The 19,891-nt window shown below is 37.6% G+C and overlaps 1 protein-coding gene across 1 annotated transcript in view; it reads right to left on the bottom strand.

The window, feature by feature from the left end:
* Positions 1-19,891, bottom strand: part of rapgef3.L (Rap guanine nucleotide exchange factor 3 L homeolog) — a 59,693-nt gene that overhangs the window by 26,231 nt on the left and 13,571 nt on the right. The window contains exons 2-4 of the mRNA XM_018247533.2: positions 6,920-6,973; positions 3,515-3,621; positions 763-884 (exon numbers count right to left, since the gene is read on the bottom strand). Coding sequence (XP_018103022.1) covers positions 763-884; positions 3,515-3,621; positions 6,920-6,973 — 283 coding nt within the window. The remainder of the gene's footprint in view (positions 1-762; positions 885-3,514; positions 3,622-6,919; positions 6,974-19,891) is intronic.

The following is a 19,891-nucleotide window of genomic DNA, read 5'->3' as shown; positions in this document are numbered from 1 at the left end:
TAATATAAAAGCATCAAGCAAATACTTTTACAGCAAAATTATAAAACATGTGCAACAACAGTTATAATAGTTGTATAAAAAGGTTTAATTTGTGGTGTCAGGATCTTTTTAACAAACATCTAAGGCTCTGTGATACATGCCTATATTTTCAGCATTCAGTCCTTCAGAATTGAACCTCCCACAGTATTTCAACCAGACCTTTGGCTGACGTCCTTCCTGGTGTCCTTCTCTGCATAAAGAAGGACCTCATGGGAAGGCTGTGTACCAATAGCTTATTCAGCTGTTGAACATCTTTTTCACTTAACAGCTACTCTCCTTTTCTTTAGACCAAGGCTGTTCAACTTGAGGCCTTCCAAGTTAATTTAAGGTCCCCAGTGTGCTCAAGTGCTGCCCAGAAATCTTTGTATGATATCATAATTTTTATAGAATCCTGCTCTCAAACATTAAGTAGGGTAGCATTAAGTAGGGTTGCCTGGTCTTGGCTGATATCTTACTAGCTAGGTCAGGTGGCAACCCCAGCAGTACAAAAAACATTTGGTCCACAACAACAACAAATAGAACAGCACTGTTTTAAAGAATAGCAATGAATATGACAAACCATTAAAAATGAAAGAGCCTTGTCTAGAATGTTCAGTTAGTGTGCACTGGATGATCAAACCCGGAACAACTGAAAATATTGAATTTGATAGCATTTTCAGAGCAAACCTGCTGGAGTTTCCTAAGAGGAGAATAATAATCAGCATATACTCTATTGTTGCTTACCATGAACAAGAGCTCCTTCATCCACCAGCACTTGCCATATTCCCAAGGCTTGACTTCGGGACTGCAGGCCATGGCTGATGCCCAGTAACCAGTCAACAAGCTCTTTACCTGAGCAGCATTGTCTATGAAAAAGGCCAGATGAGTATTCATTAGTAAACACCATCTTACGCTGGAGAAGATACATAAAACACAAAAAAAATAGATGAATTAATTGGCAATATTCTAAAACAACCTAATTTAACTATATTTAGCCATTTTTTACACATCTGAAATGTGTAAATAATGTTTATAACAAGTTTATATTAAGGTCCTCTTTTGACTAAATGAAAGTTAGAGTTCACCATTTGATAAATACACTTTTAAAAATCCCTTAGGAATGAATAGAAAGTGGTTGAGGTAAATCTCACAAGATGACATTGCATGTGTCATTTTGATGAATGAAAACCATTGTAGATACGTTCTTCCAATGCAACTTATCTTTTGGCTACACTTTAGAGTGTGCAAAAACTATATTTAGCCATTTTTTACACATCTGAAATGTGTAAATAATGTTTATAACAAGTTTATATTAAGGTCCTCTTTTGACTAAATGAAAGTTAGAGTTCACCATTTGATAAATACACTTTTAAAAATCCCTTAGGAATGAATAGAAAGTGGTTGAGGTAAATCTCACAAGATGACATTGCATGTGTCATTTTGATGAATGAAAACCATTGTAGATACGTTCTTCCAATGCAACTTATCTTTTGGCTACACTTTAGAGTGTGCAATCTCCTGTATGACTGAGAACAACTCAAAATACTTTAAGGTTCATTTTTCTTCCAGTCATCCAATCACTCTACATACTGTATTATGAGCAGAAACACCCACTTTCAAATGTACACAATAAACTAATACAATCAATAGTGTACATACATGTTTCATGTACATACAAATGCCACACTTGTTACCTCCATTTCTCATTAATATTTTAAGGCATCGCCTTATGATCCCTTATCGCTCTTTTTCATATCCAGAGGGGGAATGCAGGGAGTGCAGTGACATCTAGTAAGTAGTGAATGGAAAGTGAAAGTAATTGCCTGCCCCGCCTCAATGACTAAGGCCTACAGCATAGAGGAGGGGAGGCAATATTTGATAGACAGCTGAAATTTTCAAATGAGTTTACAACAGCTGTAGGTTTAAATTCAGGCACGAGCTGAAGGCAACCACAATATTTGGAAAGTCTATAATGAATCCATCACTGCATTTTGGCTGTGCTTGGGGAGGTCTAAAGGTAAATGCCTTTAGAATGAACCTACTATCAATTAAACAACATTCAAATGTTACTTGTATCAGCAAAGACATTCAATGTAGAACTGAACAGGCAATGACAGGCAATATGGCAATTCCTTTTTTTATATTTATATGTAAATGAACTCTTTGTGCTTATCATACGCCTTGAAAATACATAAAAAATAAAGCCTATTTTAAATCATTAAGACTTTCAATTATATTCCTACAGTATGTGCATCACCCTTCCAAAAATAAAATGAATATGCTTTGTTTGTAAGAAGACCATAACACAATGTGTTGAAATTACTTATTGAATGGAATGGCAATATGTTCCTTTATCTTGCTAAACATCTTGTCTGAAGACAAAGGACCCATTTAAAAGGAATCAATTACAGATTTAGAAAACACGGCATGTTTTGTACGGCATTTCCTACCAAAGAGGCAAGGGTTGTCCCATACCAGAGGTATAACGATTTCAAAGGTTGTAGCCAAGAAAGTGTTCCACCATTTTTTGCCTGGTCTTATGTAGTTGAGAATTAGCTTATAGCGTAGTATCAAAAATTGTACTTCACTATTATTGTTTATTTCCATGTGTAGTTAATGGTTGTTATTATAGTATTTCTATCTTGTGTGGTTTAGTGCAGGAACATTCAGAAAAGAGGAGTTCAAAGTGGACTACAACATGGTCATGGTCTTGTAGAGCTACATCACCTTAAATGTGGTAAACTTTTCCTAGGATTGTCTGTGAAGGATGCTCTGCGTTGTTCACCAATTATGAATTTACACCTAAGGAAGGGTGTAATCTTTTATGGACTTCCATAATAGGTAGCATTACAAGAGAACTGAACCATACTTAGCAAGATGTGGTGTGACCTGGCGTAGGAAATTCTATAGAAATTACATGTAAAGAGCTAGAGTGAATAACGCAATTCACCTTGCCATAAGTGTGTAAATAGGGTGGTGTGTCCAAAGATGTTATTGGCATAAGTGTGTTTAGACAAGAGCCCTAAGCAACCTGTCCTCAGCTGTGTGCCCCCCCACCTCCTGCTGATGAGCAGGAGGTGGAGAGCCCTGAGAGTGCAGAGAATTGTTGCCGGCATTTGAGATCCTCAAGGGTCTGAACTAGGGGAGCAAAAGAAGATGGTGTACATGGCTAGTACCCCATAATCATTGCGCTCTAGGCCTCTGCTGCCTACTCCTAGTTCCGGCCCTGGTTTATAGGTATGTGTATATGTAGAGTATGTGTGTTGTTATTGGCTGTTTGTGTGGAGAAGATGTTACAGTGTAATCATGTTGTCCATGACCATGGATCAACAAAACTGAGGTTTAACACACTCTTTTAGCCTTAATGATTCAATGAAACCTATTCAGATATATCATCATGCATGCACATAGCACATCTAATTAAGATGCCACACAGTATTAATGATTCATATATATATATAGGGCCAATATAAGGACCAATAACTAATAGTTGTACCGATGGCTGCGGAAATGGTGTTTCCTGTCACGCATCATGGCTGGAGACATGGTAAGCAGGTAAGTGTGCAAAACCTTTGCTGCCCTCCAGACTTTAAATGTTACCACCTAAAGAAGAACACATGAAAATGAGAATGCTTAATTAATTGTATAGACTAAAAAAAGGAACCTCAATACAGCAAGAATGTCAACAAAGAAGACAGCAATAAAATATATAAATCCAAAAACAAAAATATTTCTGCTAGCTTCGATAAGTGGGTTGCTATGGGCTGGAGATAAACAACAAAAGCCACAGACAATGCAGTAGGCTCAAATTAAAGTGTCCAGATTTCAGAACCCACAAAGCTTAAAACTTACATTTTTATCTCTTCATCATACTGTCTAATTGTTTTGTTAAAAAAATTATTGAAACGTAAAACCTGTTATATCTCTTAGTAGAAATGTGGCATGGTGCTAGACATGATGTCTATTTCCCAGGTGCCCCCAACTATGTGACTTGTGCTCTGATAAACTTCAGTCACTCTTTACTGTAACACATCAAGTTGTATTGAGGTAAAATGAGAAGGTGAGAAACAATAGCTGTCTGAAACCAGTTCAATCCTGAAGTGCTAGCTTCATCTCAAAGCTCTGAATCAGGCACAATGCCTGATGGCTGCCTCCACACCAATATTACAGCTAAAAAAATACATTTGTTGGTTCAAATGGTGCACTAATTGTGTAAACAAGGTGGTACATCCAAAGATGTTATTGGTATAAGTATGTTTAGATGAGAGCCCTAGGCAAATAGTCCTCAAACTGACGAACAGGAGGTGGAGGGCCCTGAGAGTGCAGAGAATCGTTGCTGGCATTTGAGATCCTCCAGGGTCTGAACTAGGAGAGCACACGCAGAAGGTGTACGTTTCTATCGCCCCCCAACCATTGCGCTCTAGGCATGTGCCTCTTCTGCCTACAATAGTTCCAGCCCTGGTTTATAGGTATGTGTGTATGGAGAGTATGTGTGTTGTTATTGATTGTTTGTGTGGAGAAGATGTTACAGTGTAATCATGTTGTCCCTGACCATGAGGTTTAGCACATTGTTTTAACCTTAATGATTCCATGAAAACTAAGTGCTGGCTTCTTCTCAAAGCTCTGAATCAGGCACAATGCACTGAGATGGCTTCCCCCACACCAATATTACAGTTACAAAAAATACATTTGTTGGTTTAAGAATAACATTTTAAATGGTACAAAGAATTATTTTTAATGTAAACAGTGTAACTTAGACATAAAAAGTATATCATAAAAATCATGACAGAATCCCTTTAATTTAAGACTATATGATACCTAGTTATGTCCCAATATGTAAAAAAAAAATGTTGAAAGAATGTAAGAGTTCCTTTCTTAAATGCTTGTTTCTTTAATATTAATATTGGGGTTACTTCTCTTCCTATGAATGCTGTATACATTATTTATTAACTATGCATTTACAGGCGTGTTCTATTTAGCAAATACTTAAACTTCTTAATTTTACTTATACTTCATAGTCACTATAGCATTAAAGGAGAAGGAAAGGTTAAAACTAAGTAAGCCTTATCAGAAAGGTCCATCTAAATATACCAGTAAACCCCCAAAGTAATGTTGCTCTGAGTCCCCTGTCAAAAGAAACACTGCATTTCTTTCCTTCTATTGTGTACACATGGGCTTCTGTATCAGACTTCCTGCCTTCAGCTTAAACCTCATTGCCCTGGGCAAAAGCATGCTCAGTTTGCTCCTCTCCCCCCACCCCCTCCCTTTTCTACTGTAATCTGAGCCCAGAGCAGGGAGAGACTCAGGCAGGAAGTGATGTCACACCACATTAATACTGCAGCTCCTATCCTAAACAAACAGAGAGTTTCTAGAGCTTTTTACTCAGGTATGGTAACACATTCTACAGAATAAATATAGCATTCTAGATTGCACTATTGCAGCTAATCTATTGGCAATAAAATGCCTCTGTAGCTTTCCTTCTCCTTTAAAGTGGAATACTCTGACTTTTAAGAGTAAATTTAAAGAAAATTAAAAAGAAACAACAGCTGATTATTCCTAAATTGAAATTTGATGGGAATAGAAGTTTTGAAATGTTTTATTTTGATTCCTGTAACCACTATAAGAGGTAAATTTATGCAATTTTGTATCATTTGTCCTTTTTTTTTATTTTGTCATATTATTATTATTATTATTATAAATTTCTCATACTTATATGCCACTTAATGCCTGCTTAGATATATGTTTTAAAAAGAAAAAACTCCAATTAAAATTATTGAAAACGTTCTATTTAGCAAATAGGGATAGCATACATGCAAGGCATAACCAGGGTGCCCTAGCCCTCAATTATTTAATCAAGCCACACTTCCAGTTGGACAAGAAACTATAACCCATTCATTGGCTTTCATAAGTCAAACTGCATTAGACCAGGTAAATGCTGCCTGGTTTCCATATACAGCACAACTGAACTGGCCACAGTCAATGACAAACTGAAGTGCTGGCTTAGCATTTTTAATTTATATACAAAAATTCTATAAGAATAGCTATACATAATATTTCCATTGTGCTTTAGTACTCAATATCCTTTTGGTGTAGTTTTGGCTTTAAACAAACAACTAAAATTTTGCAGTATAGTCTGTTGCAGATTGAGGAATATCAACGACAGTAAATAAGCAATCATAGTCATCTATTCCCCTAACTGGCCCAATGTTGGACCCCTGCTTTGGGTCCTGCTATTGAAACAAGTTCTATAGTTTATATTTCTCTTCTTAGGCTATTAACAATTTTAGGGGATTGTTCTTGTGGCTGCTATATAAATAATAAAGACTGCCCTGTCCCTCTAAGCCACATCAACTCCACATATTCTTTACTGAGATTATGACACATCAGTGACCTATGGAAGGAAATATGGAATGCAGTAGATACAATTTTAAGAACAATGGTGAGTTACACAGGGATGAAACTACAATCTGTGTCACTAACATACTCATGTACATTAGTGCAAATAAAGCAAGAAGGAAGTAATTCGTTGTCCCCCTTTGTCCATTAAGCAAATAGGCCATTTAGAGAGAAATAGTGAGCGGTTCAGTTGTTATATCAATCGACTATTATACTACAGCCTTATTAAGGGAGTCATGGGTTAAGTTCCAGCTGCTTATCACCATTTCCCTGTGCCAGGTACAGAAATTCTATTGAAAATGCTAAGGAGCAGGGAATCTGTGATTGAAATAAAATCTATCTGCAGCTCTGTGCCCATTTAGCAAAGCTGCACGAGCATAAATTCTTAGGGTACTTGTGCAGTATGAGAGGAGATAAGCTTTGCTACACCCCAGCAGATTGGATAACACAGACAGAGGGCTCATTCACCACATTTAAGCTGGAGTCTAAAAGATTCCTCTGTTACCTGTTTTACAGTCTGGCTGTATTCTTCCTGAGATTCGATATTAGGTAACGGCGTCTGGAAAAGAGTAAGAGAAACCACGTTATCAAAAAAGAGAAAACAGAACACCAACACATAGTAATCAAAGCACCATAAATATTGGCCTAAATGCTGCTTTAGAAATACACGTCATCAAAATCCCCTTTTTAGATTTGTTAAGGGAAGATTATTAAACAAATAATGCCAGAGTATTAAAGGGGTTGTTCCCCTCTAAGTTAACTGTTAGTATGATATAGAGAGTGATATTCTGAGATGATTTACGACTAGCTAATATTTTATTATTTGTGATTTTCGAGTTCTTTATCTTTTTATTCAGCAGCTCTCCAGTTTCCAATTACAGTAATATGGTTGCTGGGTCCAAAATACCCTGCCGCTCACTGATTTTATTTCTCCTATTAAATTTGAAATTGTCAAGCCCCACTCAACAAACTCCATGCGAGAGAGCGTAGGGCAGAGCTAGATACCAACAAGCAGCCATTTGTTTTGTAACTAAATGGTCATTGTTACTTGGCAAAAAATAAAATACAATCACAGGCATGCGTTAGATCTGTCTTAGCGTGAAGCAGACACAGCAGTTAAAACTGGGCTGTATTTATAGAACTGCAGGGTCTCTAAGGCATGTGCAATGAGGCTGATAATGTGAGTGGCAGAAGTATACCCTGCGTACTGTGTACCCTGTAAGAAAGGGGTCTTGCTTACTGCTGTTCTGATTGGTTGGGGTCACCCTCCTCCAGCTATAATCTGTTAAGGTTTTTTCTCCCAATGACACTTTCAACATTGACTTGCCCAAGAACTGTATGACTGAGTGATAAATAAATTAAGTAATATTGGAACAATACATTTCAAGTGTTTGTTAAATTTCACAGTTCCTTCTTTTGAGGACACAGATATCAGTACTTATTCCTCGTATTCCCTTCACGTGCAAGGTGACTTAATAAGCTCCCTCCCTGCAGCTGTCACCTGTACACTGCTTTCTGCCTGGGTGAATATGTTTGCACAGCAAACATGCCAAGTGCCCTGCAATAACAGAAAGTGGCTACTAAACAAACATGCTGTGAGTCTGTCTCTATGCGCTTTATCCTTAATATGCATTAAAATCAAATAAGTTCAGGTCAATGACATTAAACCTGCACAAGTGCAGATACTGCTGTTGAGCTCCAGGGTTGCTGAATGCCGAGTGCCACTAGCTGTTAATGGGATACTGGGAGCTGTAGTCCCACAACTAGAGCTTAATGGATAGAAGTATTGTTTTACTAATAATTTAAACTGATGACCATAAATATTGTGACATTCATTGCCTGAACATGGGTATGGACTGTGGGCCACTAACTAGATGCACACGCAGAGCCTGTGGCCAGAATCCCCACGGATTCACAGACAATGGTAATTTCCTCCCCACCCAATGGTCATGTAAACAGCCACTATACTGGGAAACTACTGGGATTTTCCACATTTCACAAACCAGCTGTCCATGGTTACGGTTATTTAGAATTTTCTGCCACTGCTGTAGGCATGAGCTACAGTCATTAAGCTGATTTAGAAAATATTACCAATAAAATAAAATGAAATATGCCACATGTGCAAAACAACATAGTTCCAAGAATCATCCTAAAACCTCTACAGAGACTTCCTGCTAAACTATATGTGCAACAGTCTGAAAGAACAGAGCCATATGGGTGTTACATTGGGCTGTAGATTCTACATAAGGTAATGTCTTGACTATGTATCACCAGTTACACTCCTTCACCTGGCTGTCGCTAATGTGAAACCAATGCAAATTTCATCTCCACATTTGTGCAACAATTGTCCAAGACCATGTGAAAAAAATCTGAAATTGGATGTACTTTTTTTTCATTTCTATATGGAAGTACACCTAAAAAGTGGGTAGAGAAACTTAGACCCAGGACAAGCTGCAGAAGGAGCTACACTCCCTTAGTGTAATAGTGCCCCATGGGAGAATTACTTACACATTGTGGCCCTATGTTTGGCAGAGTCCAGTTTAGAGTCTTAACTGGACAGGCAGACAGGCCATACCACAAGGCAAGCTTTTTTGATGTCACCATCAAGGTGAGCAATGCACAAGAAGCTGAGCAATGCTCAGTGTTTACACATTTATTCGGCAGTATATCTGGACAAACATCACTTGCAGCGAGGCTCTTAGTGACACCCATCTGACACCAGCATTTTTGCAGCCATTTTTTTAGACTTTTTAGAGGAACAGTAACATCACAAATAGAAAGTATATTAAAGGAAATACAATATAATGTACTGCTTTCCTGCACTGGAGAAACTGGTGTGTTTGCTTTAGAAAAACAACTACCGTATATACTCGAGTATAAGCCATCCCGAGTATAAGCCGAAGTACCTAATTTTACCTCCAAAAACTGGGAAAGCTTATTGACTCGAGTATAAGCCTAGGGTGAGAAATGCAGCAGCTTCTGGTAAGTTTCAATCAAAAAATTGAGGGTTTCTGCTCCCATTGGAGGTGCCGGCGTCTCGTTTTTGGATGCCGCGAACATTCTTGGACGCTGGCGAATATTCTTGGAGACTTTTCTTGGACGCCGGCCACTATTCTTGGACACCGGCGACTATTCTTAGGCGCCAGCGACTATTCTTAGACGCCCGCGACCGTTTTTGCGCTTGACCCGAGTATAAGCCGAGGTAGAGTTTTTCAACATATTTTGTAGGCTGAAAAACTCGGCTTATACTCGAGTATATACAGTATAGTTTATATAAACAAGCTACTGTGTACCCATGGGGAAAGCCATGCAAGCACAGGATACACAGTCGATACAAATAAGTTCTGAAGAATCCCATTGCATACTGCAGAGCTTATATGTTATTTGCTGTGTGTCCTGTGCCTTTTCTCCTTTTTCAGCTTTGAATGGCTTCCCCCATGGCTACACAGCAGCTTGTTTATTTAAGCTATAGTTGTTTTTCTGAATCAAACATAACAGTGAAGCACAACATTACATTATATTTTCAATACTTTAAAAGACTTAAATTTTTTGGTTTTACTGTTCCTTTATGATTATAGTATGGTATGCTACTCCTGTTGATTCTGTTGCTTACAGGAAAGTCACTCTATGCCAATGTTTACACCATTTTTCAACACAACGTTTATTACAATTTAGTGAAACCACCACGCCACCCTAGCAGTGGTAGAGTTCCAAAAGCTGCGGAGAAGTTAGTCCCAGTTAGTCATTGTTATATAGTAGTGCAGCACCGGCTGATCTTTCATGGCAGATGTTTGGAAAGGGCAGGCAATGCTGTAATCAAGCTGTAGCACTATCAAGAAAAAGTAATGCAAATATGATTTCAGGTATTTGAGAAGACGCCCTGCTTCTCTTCTATAACTGGACTATGTCACCTTCACTAGAATGGCTGAGTTAGCTTCAATCAATAATATTTGTCGGTTAATTTGTGCATCTATTTAGATGTGTTTTAAAAGAAACAAATAAAATGTTGATGTAGAAAAGGATCTATTATCCAGAATGTTTTGTGACCTGGGAATTTCCAGATAAGGAATCTTTTCATAATTTGGATCTCTATACCTGAATTCTGCTAAATAACATTTAAGATTAAATAAACCCAATAGGATTGGATTGCCACCAATATGGATTTATAAGGCTTAGTTACCATCAAGTACAAGGTATTGTTTTATTTTTATAGAGAAAAAAATATAATTTAAAAGAACAGAATCATTTGTTTAAAATGCACTCTATGGCAGATCATAGAGTAATTCGGAGCCTTCTATATGATGGGTTTTCAGATATCACATCCCAGCCTGTATAAATATCAGTTATGAAGCCTTGCAGTGTTTTAAGTGCCAGTCTCTTTGATTGCAGAGTTCTGCTGCTGGGTTGTTTAAAGGACAGAGAATTCAAAATGTTGATGGCAAAATCCCCTTAAAGGACAAGGAAAGGCAAACAAATACAATCCAATTTTTACTTTCTTTAATGAAAAAGAAACCTATCTCCAATATACCTCAATTAAAAAATGTGTACCGTTTTTATAAGAAACCTGACTGTACGCAGTGAAATTCTCTTTCATTTACTGCAGTGGATAGGAATTGTCAGATAGTCCCTAACTGCTGAGCAGAGAAACAATCATACTTATGAACAGTAGGGGGAGCCCCTGCCTTACTTACCAGCCATGCAGAATTCAAGCAGCTTTGTTTATGACAATCCCTAAGCAGCCCAGACCACACTGAGCATGTGCAGGGTCAGGGTCAGACAAAGATGTTTAACAAAGTTACAAGATGACAGCCCCCTGTGGCCAACTTTGAAAGCATAAATCATTTGTTTGATTAGGCTTTGTGGTGCAGTAAGCTCATGCTTATGTTTAGTATACAGAATACAGCATTTCTAGCCTTATTCTATTTTAAACTTTCCTTGTCCTTTAAAATTCACTAGTTTAGAAGCACAGTTAATTCTAATTTCATTTTTTGAAAGTTGTGAGCAAAAATGCAGGCTACCCAAAACACTGGCTGCTCAAGAAGATGACATGCAAGCCAGGCACTAGTGGTCAGCAGTGGGTAAGGGCAAGGGTTGAAGCCCTTAATAAAAGACTTGTGCTTAAATATGTAGCAATCCAAAATTCAAATAGGTCAGCGCTAATCAAAGCTCAGGGGAAAATATGAAGAAAAAGAGAAAAAAGTATAATATAGTGTAGTTAGAGAGTTGTAGTCTCACTACACCATATGGTTTTACTTAACCTTTAGTGCAATTAACTCTTATACTCCACCACGTGCGTTTGTTTAAAAATGGGTACTTACAAACGTTCAAATTATTTTGTGCTTATCAGACTTTGTAGATTGCAAAACTTTTTGTTGATCCTTCTTGTTAGGGGAAGTTTAAAAAAAGCGCAGATAGTGTAAAAACTTCTTTATTTTTCTCTTAAGCCCCCGTTATGAATTACCGAAATCTTAGATCTAAGATTTCTAAGATGGCCCATTATTTTTGGCCAACATCAACTGGCAGACAGTCCAACTGTCATTTCTGTTTGGCTGGCCTTCTATTGGCTTTACAGCCACAGTAACAGCTTTTGCAGATCTAACTTTTAAATCCTTCTCGAGGCTTGAGGCTACTGCTAAGCTTTTCTAACTCTTACTTCTCATTGTATATGTATACCCTGAACTGTATTGCCTTTATAAGCCAGCACTCTACATATGAAACATATAGAGAGGTAAGGGATAAGATAGAAGCTCAAGTGAGAAGACACCAAGGCACTGAAAAATAACAATACAAACTGCAGCACTAACATGAAGCATAATATGTAATTGTGGCAAATGCACTTTAAAAAATCTGGCTATGGTGGAAATACAGTGAATAGACAATGCGTACAACTAAAATGTAGCTTACGTCACCTGAATTACCTGTTTCTTGTGGATGAGTCTTTCCCATATGGTAGTTATCCAAGCCATACTGACTTAAGGATAACCTGGATTTCCCAAACTTTTGCAGCTGTGAGTTATGAATATATGTCCCAGAAAGCTGTTTTACACAGGTAGAGCCAGAGCCAGTTCTGTATTCTGCGTCAAACCAGTGATAGGCTTATTCTGTGTTTTTAAAACAAAAGCTAAGTGTGGAAAATAAGTTTTTTCCCTTTTGTTTATACAACAGACTTTTGTTAGTAAGAAAAACTTTAGGTTAGCTTTGTTCTTCCATAAGATTTTTTTTTTTACTGATTCAGGACTGTCTGGATTTTCTGGGGGAAAATGGTGATCTCTTGTAGGATCAAAAAAATGAAAAATAAAAAGGTGAATCTAATTTAACAAATGTATGTGTATGAAAATAATGGCTATTTTATACATCTGATTTGCTTCAGTCAGCACTGAAAAAGTTCAGATATATGGTATATCTAATATAAGTAATTCAAAACAACAACTGGACTTGCTGAGTAATTATTGAAGACATTTCACTACTCATCCGAGCAGCTTCTTCATAACTACACTATGCATATTGGTGTTAATCAACCTTTATGCATGCCATTTTACCTTAATATAAAAGGCAGTGAGAACAGGGCAACTTATATTCATTAATATAGTATAAAGCAGTTATCCCCAACCAGGGGCTTGTGCACAACATATTGCTCACCAGCCCCTTGGATGTTGCTCCCAGTGGCCTCAAAGCAGGTGCTTACGTTTGAATTTCTGGCTTGGATGCTAAACTGAGCCTCCTGTAGGATGTCAGTCCACATAGGGGCTAACAAATAGCCAATCACAGCACTCATTTTGCACCAGCCAGGAACATTTTTCATGCTTGTGTCACTCCCCAACTGTTTTTACATCTGAATGTGGCTCACGGGTAAAAAAAATTGGGGACCCCAGGTTTAAAGCAACCATAGCCAGGTAGAGTATCTACTGAAAACTAGCAGAGATAAAAAAAACAAAAATCCTTACAAGAGAATCAATCTTTCCAGAATTCAGTTTATTCTATATAATCTACAGTAACCTGTACAATGCTTATGCATAGATTTTTTGGTCTTCATCAGATTAAGTCTTCAATAGCAGAAGAATACAGATAAGAGAGCCTTAGCCTTGAGCTGTATATAGCCATCCCATACTTGGTATTCAGGACACAAGTCAGCAATGACATATGCATGGTATAAAGGGGCTCTGTACTTCACACCTGTTCAAGACAGGTGTTAAAGGGATAGTTCGCTTTTAAGTATTATCTTTTAATATGATGTTGACAGTGATGTTCTGAGTTATCTTACAAATCTTTAATTTTTATGGTTTTTGTTGGATTATTTATCTTTTGTTTAGCAATTACCTGGTTACAAGGGACCAGATTACCCAACAGCTAGTCAGTGGTTTGAATGAGAGACTAGCAGATGAATAGAAGCTAGAATGATGATAGTGAAGTTATATAGAGCAACATATATTTTATGGCTGCTAGGGTCACTGACCCATGTTTGAAAGCTGGAAAGAGACAGAAGATATATAATTAAAACTGATAAAACTATTAAAAATAAAATAAAGACCAATTGCAAAATTGTTAAGAATACACAATTCTGCAACATGTGAAAGGTTAACTTAAAGGTGAATGAACTACTACTAACACTAACCAACCATAGGCAGGGGTACAAGTGTGTAGGTTAGGAGCAAATTTACACTCCTTAGTGTTTCAGTCCCTGCACCCCTGCCCGCAGTAATTAAGCCCAGTAGTATACGCTTAGTGTATATCATTTAGATAACTATATTTCAAAGTGTTACCCCCTAAGTTCTGCATATTTACATACCTAAGGCTTGGGGGAAAATGTTATTTTTAGCTCACAGCAGTTAGAGTAATAGGAACATGACATGCCCTGGCAGCATAAATTTATGGAAGTCATGGAACTGGAAGACTTCCAACAGGACCATGTTTATTCTCCCATATCAGGTAACTGAAAAATATTTTTAGCCAAAGATCTATTAAAGTGTTCCCTTGTGAAAGGGTCAGAGTGGAAAAAAGACTTCTCTCACTCTTACCGACAATGTTTTGGTACAGTCAAAAATAAGACACATTGTTCCTGTAGAGGTTTATGTTAATTTCCTCCTTTGATACAATAGGAGCACACCCCTCCTTTCCTCCTCCCTCCTCTCGCAAGGCTTCCTGCCATGGACCGATCCAGAAATCCTGAATTACTGGAGACATCCGGCAGGAGTCTGGCCGCTTTCCAGTCTCCAAGCTCAGATCCCAAGTGTATTTGGCAGAAGTTTGGTGTTGCTATAGAGACCCACAGTATGCTATAGGGCACCCTGCCTTGCCCTCAACTCAGAGGCAATGTTTACAAAGCATTTCCCATTATATATCATGTTAGGTACTGACATTTGAAATTAACGATTTGCCCAGAAAGATCTCAAGCTGTTCTTTTCACCACAGGATACCCCCCTCAACACATATATTTAGCTGCGTTCGAAAGCAAAGCTGCTCAATGAAGATATCTCAGTGGAAAAGGGGGGAGAGAGTGACAAAACAATGGACAGTAAGGCTGAAGAACAGAGCAAGGATCCTGAATCTCTGCTGCTAACAGAGGTGTTATATTTGATGGCATTTGAACTATGTGGGTTAGAACAGCCTCTTAACATGGTTGTCAGCAATGAGAGGGCTAAAGGAATGCACATTTGTAGGCCTTGGTCTGTAACTCTTACACTTATGTATGAAGAACAGTATGACAATTGCTGCAACATGAAAAATACAGAATAACCTTCCAAGTGTTAGTGCATATTTATATTAATGGTCATGAAAAAATACTTTTTTTGGTAGTGAAAAATGTGAGCAGTCTGCAAAAAACAAATGTTTTTTCTCGAATTCATCATTTTTCTAGCATATTCACCACGGGCGACTGATTGCTAAAGGTGGCCATAGATGTAACAATTACTATCTTTCCTGGAAAAGATCTTTGCAAGAAATAAAATTCTATTATACTCACAAATGTAGAGATGAATCGTCAGATATAGAGGTAGAAACAATAGAATTTTACCTGTATCTGATGATTCAGCACTTTCCAGCGGCCAATGTTCGGAACCCTTAAGAGACCACCAAATTTAAAGCACATGGGATTTATCTGCTCAAAACCGGAGAACATTTTTTGATGATAAAGTCACAACTGAGCTGAATTCTAAAAATGTATTCAAGTAAATAATGGAACCAATCTGTCCCCTCTAGCCTGGTTGGCTTTAGTCCCCAGTAGCCTGGTTGGCTTTAGTAGTTTATAGGCAAGATCAGGTTACCTGGATTTACTCATTTCATTGGCCCAGGTTATTACAGGTATGGGACCTGTTATCCAGAAAGCTCAGGACCTTGTGTTTTCCATATAGCCAATCTTTCCATAATTTGGATCTTCATACCTTAAGTCTACTTAGAAAATCATGTAAATATGAAATAAACCCAGTTAGCTGGTTTTGCATCCAATAAGGGTTAATTATATCTTAGTTGGGAAGTACAAGGTATTGTTTCATTATTACAGAGAAAAAGGAAATCGTATTTAAAAACTTGGATTATTTGGATTTTTATTTTCTGTAATTTGGAGCTTTCTGGAGGGTTTCCAGATAACAGATCCCATACGGTATTATTTTTATAAACTGTATTGACACATAACACCATCATATATATTACAATCTAAAGTAGTGTTGCCATCTTTGACTTCCGCAAGAACGAACAAGAGGGTAGGATGATGTTATTGGGGGTGGAGCAATGACATATGGGGGTGGGGTTATAACATTTGAGGGCATGTTTGTGCTTTGTGTGGGTTTGGTTTGACATCAGAGGTGGTTATTGGCCAGATCACAAGGCCGAAATGCCCCTAAGAAAAACCAGATTGTTTGGGTCAAAAGGTAGTAGCCCTAATCAAAAGGTTTGGGGCAGGAGAGTAACTATAGAGGAAGCAGAATCTGTGACTGCTGGGGTTCCAGAAAAAGAAATCAAAAACCATCAAAGGGGCCTATAGCATACCTAGAGGAAAAGTAACTCTGCCTGTTACACTGCCTCTACCGTAGTCAAGAAAAGTCCTCAACTATCTCCTTGCCTCCCATAAACATAGGGGACATGACATCATAAAATAAAGACCTGCAACCAACTGCTGGCAAAGAAAAGTAACATTTCAAAAGAATAATCTGGTATCTTTTCTCCATATGTCACTTAGCCATGCTCATATAAAGACAGCTCCATCCTTTCACCCCTTTACATACCAACTATGTACTGATCTGACGGTAGATTGTGTTGCCAATACTTATGTGTATTCACCAAAACAAAGCTCTTCTGCTTTTCAGATTTATTTTATGGTATCAGCCCCAAGTATACATGAACACATGCTTACACAGCATCTTGAACAGAAATCTACCAGGGATTAATGAATCTATGTCCATGACCAGACCCACTAAAGCCTAATAAAGAACCAGGAAGGCCAAATGCAGAGTTGTAAAACTAGTTCTAAGCCGCTGCTGGGGGTGGTAAAACATTTGGAGATGCAAAGATCATGGCAGGTCTAAAAACCCACTATGCTGGTGATTGGTTGTTATAGATTACTAGACCTCGTGCAAACTAAATCTTAATAGTAATTGTCTGATTCCATCAGAATGTATTATTAGATATGCCTGGACTGTGCACATCAAGCAATTAAGGTGAATCTGATTTGGAAAAATAGAACCCCTGACCCCCTCTGTTATGCTACTTAAACACAGAGCTATTCCTTCACCCTAAACTTTAAAAATCCAATTGGTACTGTCCAGTCTGCCAGGAGATACTGTACGTATTAAATCAGAAATTGTTGGAATACAATATAAATAATAAGTGATACATAGATATAATCATATGAAACCTTAATAAAATGTATGATGTACACTTGTTTTCTCCAGTTGTTGCAGAACTCAATGACAGTTTGAGGAACGCTTGCCCTATATAACTCAAAGTGTATCCAAACATTCTGTTAAATATACAGTATTGTAGTACTTTTAACAGTTAGATATATGTAGGACACTTACACATTTATCCTCTTCATGCAAGCTCATCTCAGCGGCTGTCTCTTCTGGCCTGTCTCACAGCTTTGTAACAATGGGTTTAAAAATTAAATTACAAGAATACTGTGGCAGGTAGCAGCTTCAGAGAACTTCCTGTGGTATCTACAACCCTCTGCCATTGGTGTCTTTGCTACACACTGAAGCACACTTTTTCTAGAATTATATAGCCATAAACCACATCTGAGTGTGCGTTGAATTTCCAGTCCTGTAGACAGTGACGTAATGTTTTGTGAGAAATAGGCAATCTCAATTTTTACTGGAAACCCACAGTAATGAGGAATTCATTTTACTATGAGTGTATCTGTCCCACCTCCTGAATTGTGTGCAAGTATGTCTATTGATGCAAGGGATATATAGTTTCACCATTGGATAAATATGTTACCCAAGGTAGCAAATACCAATCACAGGGGCAACATACCTGCTTTTACCGCCTTAGTACACTTTTTTAATTTTTAATAAATAGCCCCAGTCACATAAACAGCACAATGGGGCAAATGTAGTAAAGTGGGACATTTCTCCTAGCCTGACTGGCGAAAGTTCGCCTCAGTTTGTCAGGTATATTTTCAAAACACATCTCATATTTACTAAAAATCATAATTACTCTGTTGTGAGAGAAAGGTGTTATTGGCAATTGTCTGTGAAAAATCACTAGCGTATTTTCGCCATGCAATTGCAGGGGTAAAACATTTATAGAGAATTTAAGCCATGAAGAAATGACTGGTGTGGGATATTAGCATAGAGGGGGTGACGTAAATAATGAGACGCAAAAGTGGCTGCTATATTTTTATAATGTCAGTTCATTCTCTATAAATTGTCGAGTATTCACTAGATTGGTGAAAAAATCTATTCTCTATAAGATATTTATCTTTCTAGTTAGGCCCTCATTATATTCATGTTTCTCTTTCAAACCACTGCCTGGTTTCTAGGCTAAATTAGACCCTAGTAACTAGATAGCTGCTAAAATACCAAACTGGAGAGCCGCTGAAAAAAGCTAAATAATTAAAAAAAACCACAAACAATAAAACATGAAGACCAATTGCAAATTGTCTCAGAATATCACTCTATACATCAGGGATCTCCAACCATTTAAACCCGTAAGCAACATTCAGAAGTAAGAATAAAGTTGGGGCGCAACACTAGCATGAAAAAAAATTTCTTGTAGTGCCAAATAAGTGCTGTGATTGGCCATTTGGTAGCCCCTATGTGGATTGTCAACCTACATTCAGGTTCTGTTTGGCAGTACATCTGGTTTTTATACAACCAAAACTTGCCTCCAAGCCTGGAATTTCAAAATAAGCAGCTATTTTGAGGCCACTGGGAGCAACATCCAAGGGGTTGGAGAGCAACATGTTTCCCACGAGCTACTACTAAAAGTTAATTTAAAGGTGAACAACCCCTTTAATGGGCAAGCACTAATAGTCTACATTTTTGCATGTTTGCTAGTTTTACAACTTGATAACAACAAAAGCTAAATGTAAAATCAACTTCACTTATCATTAGTGCCCATTTGTTGACATAGAGTTGAAAATTGCACAGACGTTCCTGGATGAACGGTTGCATATTGTAAGGAAAGCATTGTAAGTTCAGTTTCTACTTGGTGCTTCATGTTACGGTCCCTTTCCCTATTAACGTCATCAATTCCCTGAACAAATATTTCCACACAGGCAGTTCCTTCCATTCTACCTTCCACTTCTATCGCCTCTAAGCACTTACAGATATTTGTGTTTACCACGCTGCTCCGTCTCTGCCAGTTTATTGTTTGAGAGTGCCTTACATAAGAAATCAGTGCGGCTTGAATAGACCTACCAGGTCTGATACAGGGCTGTAAAAAAACTTCCAATTTAATGGTGTAGTACTTTTCTATAATGAATTGTAAACATAGATTATTAAATATTTATAGATTCCCTTGGCAAGTAAAACAAGGTTGGGCTCGTGTTTAAGAGGTGCTGCATGCCAAGGTTATTACAAGCTTGACCATAATGGCCACTGAAAGCTATGAATTAAATTAACTTGTTGGTGTAAGAACAATATGGCAGCATTCAACCACCAATCAGAAATATTGATATAAATAGGATATGTGTAGAAGACAACCAATGGCAATATGTTTGACTGAAAGCTCCTTTGGGCAGGGCCCTCTTTACCTCATGTGTTGGTTATTTTGTATGTTATCTGTACGGTATGTTCAATACACTCATTTATTGGAAAGGACAGCAGAATATGGTGGAACTTTTTAATACATCTTAATAATATTAGTAATATTTTACTAAACATTTATTTTTTTAAAAAGTGAGTATGAACAAAGGTTCTTTGTATTAATATTATTATTATGCTTTATTTAGATACATAATGAAATGATGAGAAAATTACCCAAATATAATAGACACCATATATATTTTCCTGTTAATACAGTAACATAAACATGGTGGGAAATG

Source organism: Xenopus laevis, chromosome 2L, assembly GCF_017654675.1.
Source record: "Xenopus laevis strain J_2021 chromosome 2L, Xenopus_laevis_v10.1, whole genome shotgun sequence".
Lineage (NCBI taxonomy): Eukaryota > Metazoa > Chordata > Amphibia > Anura > Pipidae > Xenopus > Xenopus laevis.
Note: the sequence above shows the minus strand (reverse complement) of the source record. Positions and strands in the feature narration are given on the sequence as shown.